Genomic DNA, 21,769 nt, shown 5'->3' with positions numbered 1-21,769 from the left:
AGGTAGGGTTGTTTCCCTGTACTCGTTTTTTTTATACCTGTGTCTAGTGATACAGTGATAGAGAAAAGAATCCCATACACCCACAATGTACTTGTATTTTTTTCTTCACTGGACCATTCTCACATGTCTTAGGAATGGGTGGACCAAAGGAGAAAGTTACCAACTTAATTTCTCTTTTTTTAGGAATATATTTTTTTAAATGATATGCACGTTTTTCACCGATTTTGCCCCCCTCCCCATGATAGGGCCCCACCATGAAATCTATTTTTATTTTATTTTTGTGAAAAGTCATGATGAAATATAATAATAAATAAGAAGAGTAGCTCAATTTGTCATGTATTGCTTATACTTCAATATATTTTGATGAGAAATATTTTTTATGGAATATTTTACATTGGGTAAAATATATACTATTGTTTAGTGAAGGTGTAACAAAAAAATATGTTTGGTGTTCTAGGGTTAAGTAACCAAACAAAAGCACTGTCTGTGACTGCAGAAGGTGTAGAGGACCATGGCTTCCATGGGAGACGTCATCTTCACCAGGTGCGTAACGTATGTATGTACGTAAGTCTGTATGTACGTAAAATATGGGGTTCCCGTCCAAAATAGATTAACTATCATCTATCAACAGTACACCTTGGTGGTGGGTTGTTTACATTTCACACACTGATATGTGTCTCTGTATGTGCAGCATGGTTATCTGATGTTAACTAACATGGTAAATGGTGCATTTATACAGTATATAGCACCTTTATCCAAGGCGCTTTACATAGATTGTGCATTACATTCACCCATTCACACACACATTCATACACCGATGGCGGCGGAAACCATGCAAGGCACCAACCAGCACAGCAGGAGCAATTAGAGGTTCAGTGTCTTGCTCAAGGACGCTTCGACACTAACTCTGGGGGAGCCCGGGTTTGAACTGCATGGCAACCTTGCGGTTGCCATCCAGCCACTCTACCCCTGAGCCACCGCCAGTCCGCCGCCCCCGAAACATGTGTTTCTATGTATCTACAGCATGGTTTATCTGATGTTAACTAACATGTGTCTCTATATGTCTGCAGCATGATTATCGTCATCATCCTATTTGCAACCATCATCATCCTCATCCTCACCCTGGCAGCAGGTACAGTAAAATGTCTTAACTTCGACTACCTTTTTTGAGTGGTGCAAACCACTCCAACAACCAGCTTTGTTTGTATCCGTGTTTGTATACCTGTACGTGTTTTTTGTATACCTGTACAGTACGTGGGGCCCAAAAGAATGAGCATGGTTACTATGGTCACTGACATTACGTCAGACCACAGCTGATCAGGCTATATAAGACCTTGCACCACTCAGTTCACACGGGTGTGATTTTTTTTTTACGGAGGAATACTGCATAAAAAAAATGAAATATAAATTAAGCCATACAAAAAACAAGATTGACTAAATATTATTGTATAACGTCCCATAACTGTATAACTGCGTTATGGCTGGGACTGTTACCGAATTGTCTTCCTTTAAGGTCGAACCGGGGGGGGGGGGGCTTGTGCTCTGAGCCGGCGGGTTTTGCTAGCACAGTGCTATTCCTTGCCATCCAGCCATATTCATTCCGAAATAACTTAAAAGAAAGAAGGTCGTCATATGTCGTTTGATGGCGCGAACCCCACCCGTCATTACAATATATTCTGTGACACGTTGTGGATCGGCTATTTTCAGCATGCAACCAACTCCAAAATCATAGTCATTGCGACACCATCAAGGCACAGCCGAAATACATTTTAGTGGACTAAATCAACTGTAGATTTATAGTCGACTTTTATATGTTTTTATATGTCCTATACAGCAGGGGTATAGGCAACCTTAGGCACCAGTGCCAACATTGGCACAAAGAGGGTGATCACTGGCATAACTGTGTGAGAGAGTATTTTTGGTTTAAAATAAACAATTTTCTTTAAATGTATTCAAATAAATGAAGTCCCTTGAGCACATTTGTATCTAAATGACCTCCCTGCACATTTTACATTCATTATAACTCTTAACTCTGACTGGGGAGGGAATCAGGATAGGTGAGGTTTTTGCTCTTTTTTCAGTCTAATGATCATTGTAACAATGTGAACGAAAATATTTAAAAAGAAGGAAACACGTTATATTCGTGGAGAATCAAAATATGTTGGAATTATTCTAGTCTTGATATGGTATACTATACTGTCTATATCTAGAAAATAAAATCACACCCGTGTGAAGTGAGGGGCGCTAATATATTAAAGTCTAACTCATGTTAAGTGATGTAATGGTGATGTAAATAAAACGGTGCCAACACAAACATTAAACGCCATTAACAATAAAGAGACAATATGACATAATGAGGCACATTATGATGTACATTTTCCCTTCATTGTCAATGCCGTTTACAAAACAAACATTGAACTAAAGACAAACATTAAACCTATGTATAGGTATTCCTCAGCCTACTAGTAGTAGTAGGGCGAGGAAGATTTCACGTAAATTGCACGCTGCGTTCATGATTTGAGGCTTTTTGTTCAAAACGGGCCAATCCTGCAAACTTTGAAAGCCAATGTTAGCCAATTATGATGGAATATGAAATATCGGACAGATCCGTCTTGAACACATGACTATAGAGATAGTGTGTAACGATTTACGTGTTTTTCAAAAGTCGTCCTCCTGGTGGCGCTATAACAGGCCGTTCTGGAAAATGTGGGGCAGAGGTTCATCGTTGGCATCCAGGGAGTGTGTGTGCAAAATGTGGCATCGACCGAGTTAACGGTGCCGGAGATTAGCTGTACACAGACGGACACACACACACACACACACACACACACACACACACACACACACACACACACACACACACACACACACACACACACACACACACACACACACACACACACACATACTCTCTCCCCATGCCTTCGGCCTGGTGGAGACAAACAGGTTGCAGGCCCCTATAGATAAGCTATACAGTACGCATATGAAGGTACGCATGCTAGCATGGCGACAGTGTGCATAGTGTGATGTCCTCTATATTTTAATGCATCTCTAACAGGATGACAGTGTGAGTAGTAGTTTACACAGGTGTGTTTGGATAAGATAATCACGTCATGTCGATGAAGTCGTTGCTGACTGACTGTCTTGAACCTATTAAACTCTACAGTATGTGTCGTTACCATCGGGCATAACAGCTCATCTACACAGGCAAAGGAGCGAGCGTTCTGACAGTGATATTGTGCAAAACACTGTCCTGATATCTGATATGGAACATCGGCCATTGGGTTGCGACGTAGCTAGAACCAATCCAAAAACCAATGAATAGTAGCGTGTAGATCTCAACCAATAAAAGTGTTTGGGGGGGGGGGGGGGGGGTCCAAATGTAGGAGGGGTGGACGGCGTTGCTGCATGGAGCGCTGTCACCCGTGGTACATCAGGACAGTCAGCAGGGCACGGTGGTCGCCTCACAGCTAGAAGTTCCTGGGTTCAATTCCCACAGTCGGTAGTGCTGTCGTCTCACAGCTAGAAGGTCCTGGGTTCGATTCCCACAGTCGGTAGTGCTGTCGCCTCACAGCTAGAAGGTCCTGGGTTCGATTCCCATATTCGGTAGGTAGTGCTGTCGCCTCACAGCTAGAAGGTCCTGGGTTCGATTCTCACAGTCTGTAGTGCTGTCGCCTCACAGCTAGAAGGTCCTGGGTTCGATTCCCACAGTCGGTAGTGCTGTCTCCTCACAGCTAGAAGGTCCTGTGTTCCCTTCCCACAGTCGGTAGTGCTGTCTCCTCACAGCTAGAAGGTCCTGGGTTCGATTCCCACAGTCGGTAATGCTGTCGCCTCACAGCTAGAAGGTCCTGGGTTCGATTCCCACAGTCGGTAGTGCTGTCACCTCACAGCTAGAAGGACCTGCGTTCGATTCCCGCTGGGTACGCTGTGGGCGCTGGGGGCGTGTTCTCTCCTCCGCTTCATCAGTGCCCATACCCCGAGTTGGGTTGGCGAAAGGGTCTTTCTGTGTGGAGTTTGCATGTTCTCCCCGTGTCCCCTAGGGCAGTGTTTGCCAACCTGTTTGTCTCCATAAGCCCTCAATGAATTGCATTGAATTGAATGGGAATTGAATGGGGCTATGGGGTGTTGTGCTAATTCGCTTATTTCCATCGAAATAAGTAGTAAAGTGTGCCGCTTGGGATATTATTTACATTATGAAGAGAGGACAAAAAAAATATAATTTTGAGCGATGGAAATAAGCTCAAAATAGCCCCATTCAATTCCCATTCAATTCATTTAGGGCTTATGGTAGGGGAAATAGCCAATAAGGAGCTTTTGCACAAAATAACACCTGGACCTCTTTGGTGGGGACGTAACAACTACAAAGAAAGGTAAGAAAGCCTTTTAGTATGGAATAAACAATAAACAATAAACAGGCTATCTATGGGAAAGCCTGTATAAAAAGAAAGGTTTTTAAAAGTCTTAAGTTTTTAAAAACCCTTTGAAAAGTTTTTAAAAGTAAATGCCTAAATTGTATTATCTAAATCATAAGAACAATCCGTGTTCAACAGGCAAGGGGCGGTCCTCTCCTTCGGTCCAGAGCGACAACAAGTGGCCCGTGGGCAACCTGGGCCATGACCTCCTGTTGAGCTGCTACCTGCCCTCTAGGCCGCCCGGGGACGTGTCCGTCACCTGGAGCAAGGCGGGGCTCAGCGGCCCAGTCTACTGCTTCCGCCACGGCACCGCCGTCCTCAAGGACCAGGACGACGCCTTCCAGGACCGGACGCAGGTGTTCCCCGACGCCGTCGTCCGCGGGAACGTCTCGCTGCTGCTCCGACGGCTAAGGCTCAGCGACCGCGGCGTCTACAGCTGCCACGTGGAGACCACGGGAGCCGGCGGGGGCAGCAGCAGCCTCAACGTGGAGGTCAGGGTAGGAGGTGAGAAGATCAGAGTGATGTGGAGCTCAGAGTAGGAGGTGAGAAGATCAGAGTGATGTGGAGCTCAGAGTAGGAGGTGAGAAGATCAGAGTGATGTGGAGCTCAGAGTAGGAGGTGAGAAGATCAGAGTGATGTGGAGCTCAGAGTAGGAGGTGAGAAGATCAGAGTGATGTGGAGCTCAGAGTAGGAGGTGAGAAGATCAGAGTGATGTGGAGCTCAGAGTAGGAGGTGAGAAGATCAGAGTGATGTGGAGCTCAGAGTAGGAGGTGAGAAGATCAGAGCGTTGATGAGGTGGACCTTAACCGAATGTATGCCAAGAACGTGGATTTCCGTTTTATTCCCCCCCCCTGCTAGAACATGCAAATCTGTCTTTCTTTAATGTAATTTAATCCATTAATTAAAAATAATATATATATTTCCATTTTTTTTTGCTTTTACTCACATGTTAGACAGCCTCCACACGGACCCGACCGCACGTTTTGTACGCTTATAGCACGGATTTCTTTGGCACCGGTGCCACGTTCTGGCCTATAGGGGAAGATTAGAGTAGGAGGTGAGACGTTCAGAGCGTTCATGATGTGGACCTTAAAAGTAGATCTGGGGTCTTCAACCCTTTTCATATCAAGGCCCGTTATTTATTTGGCATTTGAGCCACGGTCTGGAGCTCTGGACCACCATTTGAGCCACGGGCCGGACCACCATTTGAGCCACGGTCCGGAGCTCTGGACCACCATTTGAGCCACGGTCCGGACCACCATTTGAGCCACGGTCCGGAGCTCTGGACCACCATTTGATGACATTAACCCATTTTGGGCGCGAACCCTTTTTGGTGTAAGCATTATGTTATGCTTTAGCTATTGAAAAATAGCAGATCTACAGGCTCATAGCGCGCTTGTAGGTCTGCTTGTAGGTCGTAGCTTGTAGGTCTGCTATTTTTGAAAAATCGAAGAACGACTGACATAAAAACCTAGCTTTTTCAGAAAACTGTCAGGATGTAGAAGACATTTTCAGAATCTGATCTCATGTCAAAATGGGTTAAGCGGAGATCTCAGATTGTCAGGCTATACACACAGGCCTAGAGGGCACAGGGTGCGCACGGTGCCAAAACATTCAGAAATTCACCTCACTGTTCTCCCCTTCCCGCAGCCTTCTCCGCGCCCTCGTTCTCGTACTCGTCGGACGTGTTGACGGCCACGGCGCCGAGATGGCTCCCCAAACCCGCGGTGACGTGGCTGGACCGCGGCGGGACGGTCCTGAGCGGCGGCGACACCACGTTCTCCCAGAACCCTGCCGGGATCTACAGCCTGGCCAGCAGCCTGCGGCCCGCCAGCCCAAACCACACCTACATCTGCCGCATCCAGAGCAGTGTGGTGGTGGTGGTTGGAGAGGCAACTATAACTCATGGTACAGGACCTGCGTGTGTGTGCGTGCGTGTGTGCGCTCTATATATGCTTTGATGATTTTGAATTATATTAGGATAAATCTGCGTGACTGTAAAGACGAAACGGAAGTGGGGAGAGGAGGCTCCACTTCCGCTTTATCGTCTTGCTCATGATCAGAGCTTCCGTTGCTCCAGACTGTATGACGGAAAATTGCGAGAGGCAACAACAGTCGGGCAACGTGAGACTTGGTACATAGGTGCTTATCAGGGGGGGAATATCAGTCTTATCCGGCTCGAAGGACCATGTTAAATATTAGCTGGTTGTGTTTGTTGTATCTGAGCTGACCACCCAAGTTTCTCCGATTAGAGAGAGGTTCTGTGACACCAAAGTATATTTAACAGGACGACAGTTTATTTCTCCTTAATCCATGAGCCATGCTGTCTGAATGGCAGCCTCTGGTGGACATTTCCCATTATTTGCATCCCCAATGAGACACAGGTGTTTTGCCATGATACCACTCAACTCATTGCCCAATCACAGTCCAGGTGTGTCCCTATATAACCAGTCACGCACTCGACAGCCCTCACTCAGTTTCCAGCCTTCACACAGGCCACATGCAGAACCTGCAGCACTCACTGCGTACCCTACATGGATTAATGGAGAATAAAACAGATATAAGTTAAATGTACTTCGGTGTCACAGAAACCTCTCTTTTATCGGAGAACCTTGGGTGGTCAGCTCAGATACAACAAACACAACCAGCTAATATTTGACATGGTCCTTCGCGCGGAATTAGCTGACTACATAAGTGTGACATGAGGGTGCTTTAAAATGGATCGAGCAGATGGTATGCAGATTATTTAATATTTGAGTCATTATAATACTGATGCTAGATAAAACCAGGCTTGTTTCCATTCCATGCCAGCTTGGAAAATCAAAAATGGCGGACATTGTAAACAAAGTGGAAATGTAAATTTGGAACTGAAGACTGAAGAAGAGGAGGAATTATACAAAGTAGGGTGACATTGATGACATCACGATGAGGACAAAATCAGTTGAGCTGTTCCTGAGAGCAATTGCTATTAAAGCACCCATATGATATGAAAGCCTGATTATTCAAAATTGGTTATTTGTGGGGATAGAAAACAGATATGGGAGCCCGAAAAACACAAACGAAATTGAAAAAGTTGAATTTTATGTTATAGGTCCTTTAAGAACAGGATGAATGAGCTTGATAGGAGAGACGGGGAAAGACAAACATTGTTAAAACACATCAGCACATGGCTGGTGTGCGATCATCTCCAACATGGATAACAAGGGGTTTATACAGTATGACAATACAACAGCGGCGGCGTGTGTTAATATATTATGTTTATTTTGTTCCCAGACGGAGGAGTTTCCGGAAGGAGTTTCATCACCTATGGATGTGCGTCGCCCCTGGCAACGTCTAAACAGAGGACTGTCATGTCAACGTGTCTGCTTCTTTCCATCATGTATAACATCTGATCACATTGTTACACACAGTTACACGCGTGAAAGAAAACTGTAGTGGTTGAACACGAATATTGTCAAACACTATTTGCATTGCATTTCCCCTTAGATCAGGGGTGGGCAACTTTGACGATGAGAGGGCCACACTATATTTCCACACTCACTCCCTAGGGCCATATATTACTGTCGTAGCAAAATAGCCGATCTACAAGCTAAGCTAAGCTTGTAGATCGGCTATTTTTGCTATTATTCGAATTGAAATCTTGAATTATACTTGTGTTGATCAATGAGCTACGAATTTAGACTGAAGTAATTAAAGCGGGTCATGTTTGCATGTTGTGGAATTGTAACAGCTGAAACCAATATTATATCAGTATTCTGACATTAACCTGAGGGCCACATTAAGTGAAGGTGGGGGCCGCATGTGGCCCCTGGGCCGCCAGTTGCCCACCCCTGCCTTAGATAGTCAGTCACACAAGCACAGAAGAAAAGAAAAGTGTACCGTCCTGTGGGTCCGGGGACCCCCCGACGGGGCTTTGAGGGGGGTTGCATGGCGGTCCCCAGAAAAACGAGGAAACGATTAAATACTTAGTACACTAAATAACATCTTTTAGTTTTCCGGCTATCCGAAAATAGCCAATAGCATCGGGTTGAGGCGTGTACCACGTATACCACGGTATAAGCTCTGATGCCTGGCGGCAAGTCCCGGGTTCAATTCCCGAGCCCGACGGACCATTGCTGCATGCCACTCCCTGACTCTCTCTCTCTCTCTCTCTCTCTCTCTCTCTCTCTCTCTCTCTCTCTCTCTCTCTCTCTCTCTCTCTCTCTCTCTCTCTAGGCTACTGTACTATCAATATTGCCCGTGGACCCCCGTCTGTTTAGAGCTAGAGACCCCATAAGAGAAGATTGTGTCAACTTTGGAGGGCAGCACAGGTCCACCCGGAACCGAATACCCGAGAGCCGAACCGAGAACCGAGCCGGTTCGGGCCCAAAATATTTGACTTGTCCCTCGGGCACGGTCGGATCCATTCCAAATTGCCGCGGGTCTCGTTCCGATCGCCTGAAATGCAGTTACCCGAAATTGGGTAGGTTGTCGGTCTAATGACAGTCGGACCAATAGTATGTCTAAACTAAAGCCTGTCCCCGACAATGACGGACAATTTTGGTCGTGAGAGAAAATAAATAATTGTGTTGTGACCCTTGTGGAAAACGTTTGTTCCTTTATTGTGTGCAACACATAACGGGCCTACACGCCTGTGGCATAACACAAAGACGACACAAACGGAAAGGTTGTTTGTGTACACACCGTGTCAATGGAAGCATACAGGGTGCAAGGTTACTTTATTTTGTCTCCCAGGGGAGACAACTCATTTGTCTTGGACACACGGACCAGCAGCATACAACACAGTACAAAACTAGAAAAAGTGCCCTTCTGGGCACAGGTCTCCACCAGGAGGATAGGACTGTGTGAGATGTTAGGCAAAATGTTTAGTAGAAATATAAACATGTTTGCCTTGTATGGCAATTGGATGATTTGAGGCATTTTGTTCCAATCAACCTGTTTTGCAAAAATCAACCTGTTGGTGGCGCTATAACAGGCCAATGTGAAAAGGGTGGGATATATTCCTCAGCCTAGTAAGAAAATGTGTGAAAGATTTCACGTAAATTGCATGCTGTGTTCATGATTTGAGGCTTTTGTTCAAAACGGGGCAATCCTGCAAACTGTGAAAGGCAATTATAGCCAATTAGGGTGGAATATGAAATATCGGACAGATCCGACTTGAGCACATGACCATAGAGATACTGTGTAACGATTTGTGAATCTGGAGGAGTAATATCCAAAAATGTGTTTTACAAAAGTCGGCCTCCTGGTGGCGCTATAAAAGGCAGATGCGGAAAATGCAGGTCAAAGGTTTGTCCTTGGCCTCTAGGGAGTGTGCATGCAACGTTTCACGCAGATCGGTGCAGTTTTAGGTAACAAATGTGAAAAGCTGCCTCATGGTGGCGCTATAACAGGCCGTTCTGGAAAATGCGGGGCAGAGGTTCATCGTTGGCATCTAGGGAGTGTGTGTGCAAAGTTTGGCATCGACCGGGTTAACGGTGCCGGAGATTAGCTGGTAACGGACGGACGGAAGGACACACGGACGGACACACACACACACACACACGGACGGACACACACACGGACGGAGTGCAAAACATACTCTCTCACCATGCCTTCGGCCTGGTGGAGACAACAACAACATACAACATATAACCTATATCTGTTGCCAGAATCTTAATAACGTAAAATAAAACCAAATAAAAAGCATTCACATCTCGTTCTTAAAAACAAATGAGGATTATTTATGAAAAAAATAATAAAATTACTTTAAAAAATCACACCCGTGTGAAGTGAGAAGCGCTCCTATCATTATACATCACCTCATTCCAGCCATCACAATTTGCGTACCCACCTTCGTCTTCAATGTTTGTGTTTACACAAACGCTCAAAACTGGCCATGCATTATCAATGACATTCAATGTTTGTGTTAGGACAAAGTTTGTGTTTACACGCACCCTCAACGCTGTACATAGTAGGGACTAGCGCCCCTCCAAAAATAAAAAATCACACCCGTGTGAACTGAGTGGTGTAAGGTCTTATATAGCCTGTCTGACGTAATGAAATCATGTCTGACGTAATTAAATCACACCCGGGTGAACAGGGTGAACATAGCAACCATGCTCATTTTTTCTGCACAGACTAACAAAGCCAGTTGTAGGAGTGGTTTACACCACTCAAAAAGACCATTACTCCATACTCAGTAATCAACAAAAACTATAAAAACTGGTCAAATATTGGCCACGTAATCACATAAGAGGCAAAAGAAAGTCAAACTAAATGTAATGGCTCAACTTGTACAATTCCAAGTTGTACGAGTTGAGCTGTACAACTGGGTCCCCAGTTTATATAATGACTATTTTTGGGGGGTCCCCAGTTCAAATATGATTATTTTTGGGGGGTCCCCAGTTCAAATATGATTATTTCATGGGGATTCCCCAGTTCAAATATGATTTTTTTTGGGGGGTCCCCAGTTCAAATATGATTATTTTTGGGGGGTGCCCAGTTCAAATATGATTATTTCATGGGGATTCCCCAGTTCAAATATGATTATTTTTGGGGGGTCCCCAGTTCAAATATGATTATTTCATGGGGATTCCCCAGTTCAAATATGATTTTTTTTGGGGGGTCCCCAGTTCAAATATGATTATTTTTGGGGGGTGCCCAGTTCAAATATGATTATTTCATGGGGATTCCTCAGTTCAAATATGATTTTTTTGGGCAGTCCCCTGTTCAAATATGATTATTTCATGGGGATTCCACAGTTCAAATATGATTTTTTTGGGCGGTCCCCTGCAGTTCAAATATGATTTTTTGGGGGGGTTCCCAGTTCAAATATGATTATTTCATGGGGGGTCCACAGTTCAAATATGATTATTTTGGGCAGTCCCCTGCAGTTCAAATATGATTATTTTGGGAGGTCCCCAGTTCAAATATGATTATTTTGGGCGGTCCCCAGTTCAAATATGATTATTTGGTGCGGTCCCCAGTTCAAATATGATTATTTTGGGCGGTCCCCAGTTCAAATATGATTATTTTGGGCAGTCACCAGTTCAAATATGATTATTTTGGGCAGTCACCAGTTGAAATATGATTATTTTGGGCAGTCACCAGTTCAAATATGATTATTTTGGGCAGTCACCAGTTCCAATATGATTATTTTGGGCAGTCACCAGTTCAAATATGATTATTTTGGGAGGTCCCCAGTTCAAATATGATTATTTTGGGCGGTCCCCAGTTCAAATATGATTATTTGGTGCGGTCCCCAGTTCAAATATGATTATTTTGGGCGGTCCCCAGTTCAAATATGATTATTTTGGGCAGTCACCAGTTCAAATATGATTATTTTGGGCAGTCACCAGTTGAAATATGATTATTTTGGGCAGTCACCAGTTCCAATATGATTATTTTGGGCAGTCACCAGTTCAAATATGATTATTTTGGGCGGTCCCCAGTTCAAATAGATTATTTTGGCCAGTCCCCAGTTCAAATATGATTATTTTGGGCAGTCCTCAGTTCAAATATGATTATTTTGGGCAGTCCTCAGTTCAAATATGATTATTTTGGGGCGGTCCCCAGTTCAAATATCATATGCAAAAATGCAATGTAAAATAAATGGTTAGTAGAATAAATAGAATAACTAACCATAATGGTATGGTACCATATATAAAAAAATAAAAGGGGAAATGAGTTGTTGTGTTTTGCTGTGGGTATAGATACAAGTAAAACACTTTTTTTTAAAGATTAATAAATAGCACCTGTACCTAATCATCACATAAAAAACATTTGTTTGGTAAATGCCGATCGCATTTATTTTTAGGGGCGCTAGCCCCTCCTATAAGCCTGTGTGTGTGTGCGTGCGTGCGTGTGTACCCCATAGCAATGATTTTATTGGCTGGGGGATTAAAATTGGATAAAAATTGAGTACAGAAAAGTGAGGACGCCAAAAAGTGATTGGCCGGAATGTGATGTGATGTAATGATGATATAAGAGCGCCCCTCACTTCACACAAGTGTGATTTTTTTTCATGAGCAGGAGAGAGTAGAGATAATCTTACAGACTGCTGTCTGTCTGTCTGTCTGTCTGTCTGTCTGTCTGTCTGTCTGTCTGAGCCGTCTCACCACACTGTCAGTAAGACAGTTGAATACCGCCACACATTACTTGGTGTTTATACATATTTATATTATCTTAAATCATGTAATGTAATGGTGAAGAAAGTCAGTATAGGGCTTGGATCAGGACCACGCCCACATATCTAAATGGCTACTGTGTCGTCAATATGACTTGTGATCAATAAGACATCATCCATACACCGGAGATCAATCAATTGCCAAAGCCAAGTGCACGTCACGTCAGCACGGCTCTCTATAAGAGCTATATAGTTAGCTAGTTAGCATAACGCCTCACTATAATCGCGACAAATTCAATGATGCAAATTAAGCACGGAAAAAGGAGCACAGAACCCCCCCCACCTACCTACATGTCTCCATATTTGGGCATCGTCACGGGATGTCAAAGGTCCACATTGGAGCCGTCACGGTAAACGATCCCTGGGATTCTGCTTCTGACCAGAAAAAAGAAGTAGAAAAAAATAAATGGTATCAGAACTCGTTTAGTGTATTTTAATTGCATGTTTTGTGAAAGCTATAGCCTACATACCAACCATAAACCTTTTGGATTGCATCGGTTGTATTCGTTATCCGCCGAAATAACTAGCGGATAGCAACGCAGGATCACCCTCTACTCTCCTATAGCGACATATATCCGACATCATGGGTCTGGAGCTCTCTCTCTCTCTCTCTCTCTCTCTGCAGGGTCAACCAGGGCCGTAGGAGACACCGGGGGACTAGTCCCCCGTGGGCCGCGGAGCCGCTCACGGGCCGCGGAGCCGCTCACGGCCCGGTCACGAACCGTTTGTTGGGCCGCCGGCCACGGGGAAGAGAAAAGGAATAAAAAAGCCTCAAATAGGGCAGGCACTTGGACCATGCGGCCGCTGACTCGGAGGGGGAAGTGAGGGCTGCCCCAGCCCCCTCCTTACCTGCTGTGTGATTACTTTTTATTATTTTTTTCAAGCACCTCCGCTGCTCTGGCTGGCTGTGCCTGTCACGGCAGTGTTTAGATGCCGGCCGCCCGGTGGTCGCGCTTCTCGGCTCGCGCACAACACCACAACAATGTTAACTTCGGGAGAGAACGCCAGTAAGCACATAAAAGTTAATGACAGATCTACCAGGGCGCATGGGCAGCCCCATGAGCGATGTGGATCTGTCATTTATGTGGAACGAACGTACGCTTAGCTTGATGCTAACGCGACCCCCCCCCCCCTTCTCTCTCTCTCTCTCTCTCTCCCTCTTTAACGTGCGATAGAGAGACGCGTCTCTCCCTCTCTCTTTAACATGCGATAGAGAGACGCGTCTCTCTCTCTCTCTCTCTCTCTCTCTCTCTCTCTCAGCAGGGAATCATAGCTTCAAATTGACATTGGTTGTTCAAGTTAATTGATGTGTTGATGTTATTATGGTATTTACCATAGGCAAAATGCCAATATTGAAAAAGGTTAAAATGACCAGTGAGCAGGCTCATCAAAAAGGTAAGATTTGCACTAGGCTATTTCTGCTGTGCAGACCCGTTTTTGACCCGAAAATAACGACTTTATAACTGGAAATACCCGGTTACCTCTCTCTCTCAATCTGAGAGAGAGAGGGATGCTACAATGCTACAGTGCGGTCCTGTCTCCGATTGTAACATCGCCAATGTTACACGGCTAGTGCGGCCCTGTCTCTGATTGTAACATCGCGTGCCATCCGTAGCATTCCTGTGTAGATGGGGCACAAACGTTGGTCGATCCAACGTGGGACAGTCCCGACACACATGTCCCGATGGTCGACATGTTTCCCGACATGTGTTGCCGGATAAGACACATGCGTGGCCGGTTAAAACTCACGCGTGGCACCCGGCATGTGTTGGCGGTTGAAACTCTTAGCTTCCCTGCTGTGTCAGGCTAATGCCTGTCTGTTAGTACGTCGGACCAAACACATGCACCGTGTGTGGTCGCTCGCCATGCAGGCCTTTTTCCTGCGGTACCTGGGAGGTAACCTGAAAACGGTGCTGTCTGGTGAAAATCTAAAAGATTCATGGGCTGGGCCGAGCCCCCAGTGTTTCGGGGTCCTAACAACGCCATCGTGTTGTACATTGGTATTTGTGCAAATGACAATAAAAAAAGAAAACAACAGTTTCATCCTCTTTTCCAAGAGCTTGTGTTTGCATAATGTGTCTTGTGGACCTTTTTGTGCAGATGCGTTGCCATTGGAGCGGCTAGTACCAGTGTTCTGCGTTGTGATTGGAGCGGCTAGTACCAGTGTTCTGCGTTGTGATTGGAGCGGCTAGTACCAGTGTTCTGACCTGGGTCAATGTATTCGGGTCTCTTATTGGCTAAGCAGAGATGTGACCAGCTCCCGCCCCAAGCAACGCCCGCCTTGCCCGCCGGGGCGTGAATCCACATCAACCCGCTCAGCCTACACACATTTATTTACCACTGACTCGAGTGCACCCTTTTTGATAATATACGCGAGCGATCACGGGCCGAGTGATGATCATAATCATGGAAATATCTGACTCGTAATTAAGGCATGGTGTCCCCATGCCATATACTTTATTATTTACACCGACGCCACCTTTGTTCCATCAACATTTTCAGGATATTTCTTTTGGTAGTTTTAAACCTCTCCGAGATAATGTCATGTCCTAGATGACTTTTTTTGCCGTCTAATATTACAGTTTTAAAACTTGACAACGTTCCACCACACCCCTTAGCCCCTCCCCCTCCCCCAAAAAGGGGCTTAGAACCAAAAAAATAAAAAGCTAAAGGACCGACCACTCACCTGAACTTCTGCAGGCAGGTGTAGATGTCCGACCCACTCACCGGGACTTCTGGAGGTAGGTGATGTCCGACCCACTCACCGGGACTTTTGGAGGCAGGTGGAGATGTCCGACCCACTCACCGGGACTTCTGGAGGTAGGTGGAGATGTCGATCTCTTCCGGGAGCTCGGGCACGTTGACCTCGAAGCGGTCCTGCACGTCGTTCAGGACCTTGGTGTCGCCGTCGTCCGACACGAAGGTGATGGCGAGGCCCTTGGTGCCGAAGCGGCCGGCGCGCGCCACCCGGTGCAGGTAGTTGTCCGAGTCCTCGGGCATGTCGTAGTTGAAGACGATGTTGACGCGCTCGATGTCCATGCCGCGGCCAAACAGGTTGGTGGCCACCAGGATGCGGCTCTGGAAGTCCTTGAACTGCTGGTAGCGCTTCAGGCGCTCCTCCTGCGGCATGCCCTTGTGGATGGAGATGGCCGGGAAGTTCTGGTCCACCATGAGCTTGGCGAGCGCCACGCAGCGCTGGATGGACTTGACGAAGATCACCACCTGGTTGAACTCGAGCGCGTCGAGCAGCTCGCACAGCTTCTTGTTCTTCTCCTTGTCGAGCACCTTGCAGTAGTACTGCTGCAGCCCGTGCAGCGTCAGCTTGGTCTCGTCATTGACGAACACCTCCAGCGGCTCCTGCATGAACTTGCGGCACACGGGCCGGATCTCCTTGCTGAGCGTGGCGCTGAACATCATGCACTGCTTCTCGTGCGGCGTCAGCTTGAAGATGTCCTGCACGTCGCGCCGCATGTCCAGCTGCTCCAGCATCTTGTCACACTCGTCCAGCACAAAGTGCTTGATGGCCTTCAGGTTGAGCGTCTTGTTGCGGATGAGCACCAGGATGCGGCCCGGCGTGCCCACCACGATGTGCGGGCAGTTCCGCCGCAGCGTCTCCTCGTCCTTCTTGAGCGGCATGCCGCCGAAGAACACGGCCGTGCGCACGCCGGACATGTACTTGGAGAAGCGCTCGTACTCCTTGTTGATCTGGAAGGCCAGCTCGCGCGTGTGACACATGACCAGCACCGACACGCCGTCGGTGGCGGCCGGCGCGATCTGCTGCAGCGTGGCCAGCACGAACACGGCCGTCTTGCCCATGCCCGACTTGGCCTGGCACAGGATGTCCACGCCCAGGATGGCTTGCGGGATGCAGTCGTGCTGCACCTCGGACGGGTGCTCGAAGCCGCAGTCGTTGATGGCCTTGAGCAGCTCGGCCTTGAGCAGGAAGTCCTTGAAGGTGGAGCTGTGCATGGAGGCGTAGGAGCCCTTCACCTTCTCCTTGCCGCCGGCCGGTGCCGAGTGCCCCGCGGCGGCCCCCGACACCTGGGGGTCCTCGTCCTCCTCGAAGTCCAAAAGCTCGACGTTTTCCACGTCGTTGTCAACCATCTTGATTTTGTGCGCCGCTATATGTCGTCGTCGTCTCTCCGATATGGATTGTCCGTCTGCGCCGTTTCTATCTATGTGAGACACTCTGACGATCTCGCGGGCGAAGTCGACTTATAAAGGCGCTTCCGGCCAAAACCCCACCTTATATTGGCTGAACATACAGTATCTATATTTGGCACGTAGCGCCGCCATGTGTGACTTGCAACCTCGATTTGCACAGGTGCCATTACAGGTTGTCCATCTGCGCGCCTGCAGGTTTCACACAATGTTCCTTTTCTTGCCCGTCTGTGGAAAATAGGGCCGCCCTAGTGTAGTAGTCAGAGCACACGCCTTTCATGCGGAAGGTTGTGGGTTCCTAACAGAGAGGGGCATGTGGTCACAACGGGTTCCTAACAGAGAGGGGCATGTGGTCACAACGGGTTCCTAACAGCCCGGGCAGTGGTCACAACGGGTTCCTAACAGAGAGGGGCATGATGCGGTCACAACGGGTTCCTAACAGAGAGGGGCATGTGGTCACAACGGGTTCCTAACAGAGAGGGGCATGTGGTCACAACGGGTTCCTAACAGCCCGGGCAGTGGTCACAACGGGTTCCTAACAGAGAGGGGCATGATGCGGTCACAACGGGTTCCTAACAGAGAGGGGCATGATGCGGTCACAACGGGTTCCTAACAGAGAGGGGCATGTGGTCACAACGGGTTCCTAACAGAGAGGGGCATGATGCGGTCACAACGGGTTCCTAACAGCGAGGGGCATGTGGTCACAACGGGTTCCTAACAGAGAGGGGCATGTGGTCACAACGGGTTCCTAACAGAGAGGGGCATGTGGTCACAACGGTTTCCTAACAGAGAGGGGCATGTGGTCACAACGGTTTCCTAACAGCGAGGGGCATGTGGTCACAACGGGTTCCTAACAGAGAGGGGCATGTGGTCACAACGGGTTCCTAACAGAGAGGGGCATGTGGTCACAACGGGTTCCTAACAGCGAGGGGCATGTGGTCACAACGGGTTCGTAACAGCGAGGGGCATGTGGTCACAACGGGTTCCTAACAGAGAGGGGCATGTGGTCACAACGGGTTCCTAACAGCCCGGGCAGTGGTCACAACGGGTTCCTAACAGAGAGGGGCATGATGCGGTCACAACGGGTTCCTAACAGAGAGGGGCATGTGGTCACAACAGGTTCCTAACAGAGAGGGGCATGTGGTCACAACGGGTTCCTAACAGAGAGGGGCATGTGGTCACAACGGGTTCCTAACAGAGAGGGGCATGTGGTCACAACGGGTTCCTAACAGAGAGGGGCATGTGGTCACAACGGGTTCCTAACAGAGAGGGGCATGATGCGGTCGCAACGGTTCCTAGCAGAGAGGGGCATGTGGTCACAACGGGTTCCTAACAGAGAGGGGAATGTGGTCACAACGGGTTCCTAACAGAGAGGGGCATGATGCGGTCGCAACGGGTTCCTAACAGAGAGGGGCATGCGGTCACGACGGGTTCCTAACGCCAAATCTAATGGGTTCAGATCTGAGCCAATAGTCTCCTGAGGAGGCGTGTCTGAAGCCTGTCCTGGACGTAAAAACAAATCCTTGCCAGTCTGTTCAAAACAAGTTTTAAAATAGGTTCTCATCTGCACTTACGGTATTCATTTGTTTAATGACACTGGATGCAATTAAACTGACAAGTCACTAATTCTCAATGTTCTGTAACTCCGAATGGATCCATCATGGGTTCATAATTATGAATTCCTGGGTTTACATTATAATCTATCTATACATTCCACAAATCTAAGTTTGTGTATGTGTCTCTCTTTATCTCGAGAATCAGTTACTACAAAAAACGTCCGGGTTTCTGGGGATACTTTACTACATAATGCTAACGACACGACGCCAGCACCATGAACGCTACATCACTGCCAACGGTGCCAGGTTCCTCTGCTGTTTTTTTCCCCCCCGTTGACATAAAGACAATTTGGATCCATTGATCCCGTGATTCGCAACCTTTAACATTTTTGACAGGGCGCTATCCCCTCCAACGTCCGGCTTGCAAAAATGACGTCACATAGCAGCCAAGTCTTTCCAATGTTTTCTTTAAGCAGGGCTGTCATGCGGCAGCCTCAGTGTGATGCCCATTGTCCACTGTCAACCGAAACGTAATAAAAGGATAGAGACTGAACCAGAGTGACAGCCCCGCCCCCCGCTATTAATTTCAATGGAAGTTGCTCAGTGGCGTTTTGAAGCACCCGGAAGAACCGTCTACTTCCGCATTTTTTCGATTTGGACACCACAATTTGGTGTCCAACATGCGGAAAGTGCAAACGAGCGCTCAATGTTAAACCCCAGCTGCAACCCAGTTTCCTCGACATAACTCCAAGGGTCCTCCTGCAGTCCCACCTCTGACCAGTAGGGCCGAGTGCTTCAACGTTGAAGAGCCTCACTGGGGCTTGCTGTCGACCCAATGTCCATTGACATTTTTGAGCCCTCCTATGTCCAGCTTTAGTGTGTGTGTGCAAACACAAACTTTGCGTAACACGAACTTTGCAGACGAAGGTGAGGGCTGCAAATTGTGATTGGCCGGAATGAGATGGTGTATGAATTGATAATGATGTACTGTGGTGAACACTAGATGGGGTCTCTCACCTCAGATTGAGCACTGGCTGGGTGGTAACGGGAGGATGTAGGAAGTGATAAAGGGAAGTGATGTACCTGTGTATTGTTGTTGTTTGTTTGTTGGAAGTAAAGTTCAGAGACTCACATTCTCCGTCTGCTCGTCTCATTCCTCAACTTCCACAGTGGTGACCTTGAACGTTTGAAATTGAATTACTATGGATGAGGCTGTTGCGCCGGCTCCCGCTGTGTATGCGGCGACAGTTAAACTGCCAGAGTTTTGGCAACACGATCCAGACCCGTGGTTCCAGCATATCGAGGCACAGTTTCACCTCAGAGGGATCACGGTAGATGAGACAAAATATTATCATGTCGTCGCGGCGTTGGATTCCACCACCACCCGCCGTATGATGGGATTTCTGAGGGATCCACCAGCGGCCGGCAAATACGTGGCTATCAAAGATAAGCTTCTGCAGTTGTTTCAGCTATCCGACGAAGAGCGCGCAGAGCGCCTACTGTCTCTGAATGGATTAGGAGACAGTAAACCCACGGAACTGATGGAGAATATGCTGGCACTGATCGGTTCAAGTGACACTACATTCCTTTTCATCCAACTTTTCCTGCGGCAGCTTCCCACTCCAGTGCGCACGGCTTTGGCCACCTCGCCACTGGTGCGCACCAAGGATTATCGCGGGTTAGCAGAAGAGGCGGACCGAGTACTACTGGCGTCCCGCGACTCCCGACAATATGTGGCGGCTGCGGTGCCTCAGCCTGAACGTCGGAGGGATGGTAATAGTAGCGCACTTTGTTATTATCATCGCCGTTTTGGCAACAAGGCGCAGCGGTGCATTCAGCCATGCTCTTGGGTGGAGCAGGGAAACGCACGAGCCAGCGCTCATTAACAGCTGTGAGCGCTGGCGCCAGCAACAACAAGCTGTTGTTCATTGAGGACACGTTGTCGGGTAGGCGCCTGCTTGTGGATTCTGGCGCCCAGCTGAGTATCCTGCCTGCATCATCAGCGGACGCGTTGGGAGACGGACAGGGGCCGCCGCTTGACGCTGCTAACGGCACTCCTATTCGCACGTTTTGCACTAGGGATGTAACAGTGTGTTTTCATGGACGTAAGTTCTGCTGGGACTTTGTCATTGCCTCTGTGTCAGTGCCTATACTGGGGGCTGATTTTTTGTGTGCTCACAGGCTATTAGTGGACATTTCCAACTGTCGGCTGATTGACGCTGTTTCTTTTGCCACATATCCATGCACACTGGGGGGGCCAGGGCCGCTTGCCCTGGCCAACTTGCTCGCCACGGGGGATGTGTACCAGCGCCTCCTCGCCGAGTTCCCTGCCCTGACCGTGCCCACCTTCTCCGCTGCCGTCGCTAAGCATGGGGTGGAGCATTACATCCCCACAGTTGGGCCACCCGTTTTTGCACGAGCGCGCCGTCTTGATGCGGCCAAGTTGGCAATAGCCAAGGAGGAGTTCTCTACAATGGAGCGGCTCGGGATTGTGCGCCGATCTAACAGCCCATGGGCCTCTCCTCTGCACATGGTCCCCAAGGCGGATGGGAATTGGCGGCCGTGTGTTGATTTCCGCCGCTTGAATAATATTACCACAAATGACCGTTACCCAGTCCCACACATACAGGACTTTTCTGCCCACCTGGCGGGGGCCACCATTTTTTCTAAGGTGGATTTGGTGCGCGGCTACCACCAGGTGCCGGTCCATCCGGTGGACGTGCCTAAGACTGCTGTCATCACTCCGTTTGGGCTGTTTGAATTTTTACGGATGCCATTCGGCCTTAAAGGGGCAGCGCAAACATTCCAGCGGCTGATGGACTCGGTGCTGCGTGGCATGTCATTTCTATTCACTTATTTGGATGACATTTTGGTGGCTAGCGGATCGGCACACCAGCACCAGACACATCTCCGGCAGCTTTTTGAGCGACTCAACGAGCACGGGCTGATCGTGAATCCGGCTAAATGCCACTTCGGCCTGCCGGCTATAGATTTCCTCGGCCACCACGTTTCCCCCCAGGGGGCTGTGCCATTGCCCACCAAGGTGGAGGCCATTGCTGTTTTTCCCCGCCCCCTCACGGTCAAGCCCTTGCAGGAGTACCTGGGCATGGTGAACTTTTATAACCGGTTCATACCACACGCGGCCCACCTCATGCATCCTTTGTACGAGGCGTTGAAGGGGAAGAAGGACAATGAGGATGTGGGCTGGTCCCCGGAGCGGGTCCAGGCGTTTGAGGACACTAAGGCGGCCCTCGCCAAAGCTGCCATGCTAGCACACCCGTCCCCTGCTGCTCCTATAGCCCTGACCACCGACGCTTCCGATTACGCAGTAGGAGCGGTTTGTGAGCAGTGGGTGGCCGGTGCCTGGCAGCCCCTCGCTTTTTTCAGCAAGAAGCTCCGGGACGCAGAGAGGAAGTACAGCACGTTTGATAGGGAGCTGCTGGCCCTTTTCCTCGCTGTACGGCATTTCAGAT

The 21,769-nt window shown here is 48.2% G+C and overlaps 2 protein-coding genes across 2 annotated transcripts; one reads left to right on the top strand and one right to left on the bottom strand.

The window, feature by feature from the left end:
- Nucleotides 1–511: 511 nt before the first annotated feature.
- Nucleotides 512–14,771, top strand: LOC306935572 (V-set domain-containing T-cell activation inhibitor 1-like; the record flags this gene model as incomplete). The annotated part of the gene is made up of 5 exons (XM_079518671.1): nt 512–543; nt 1,071–1,132; nt 4,551–4,916; nt 6,063–6,320; nt 14,680–14,771. 5 exons carry the CDS (start codon nt 512–514, stop codon nt 14,769–14,771), a joined length of 810 nt encoding a protein of 269 aa, XP_079374797.1.
- Nucleotides 14,772–15,381: 610 nt separating this feature from the next.
- LOC306935062 (ATP-dependent RNA helicase DDX39A-like) lies at nt 15,382–16,683 on the bottom strand (the record flags this gene model as incomplete). The annotated part of the gene is made up of 1 exon (XM_079517902.1): nt 15,382–16,683. One exon carries the CDS (start codon nt 16,681–16,683, stop codon nt 15,382–15,384), a length of 1,302 nt encoding a protein of 433 aa, XP_079374028.1.
- Nucleotides 16,684–21,769: the final 5,086 nt, after the last annotated feature.

The sequence above is a fragment of the Electrona antarctica genome, assembly GCF_951216825.1.
Source record: "Electrona antarctica genome assembly, chromosome: 13".
Classification (NCBI taxonomy): domain Eukaryota; kingdom Metazoa; phylum Chordata; class Actinopteri; order Myctophiformes; family Myctophidae; genus Electrona; species Electrona antarctica.
This window is presented reverse-complemented; position numbering and strand designations above follow the sequence as displayed.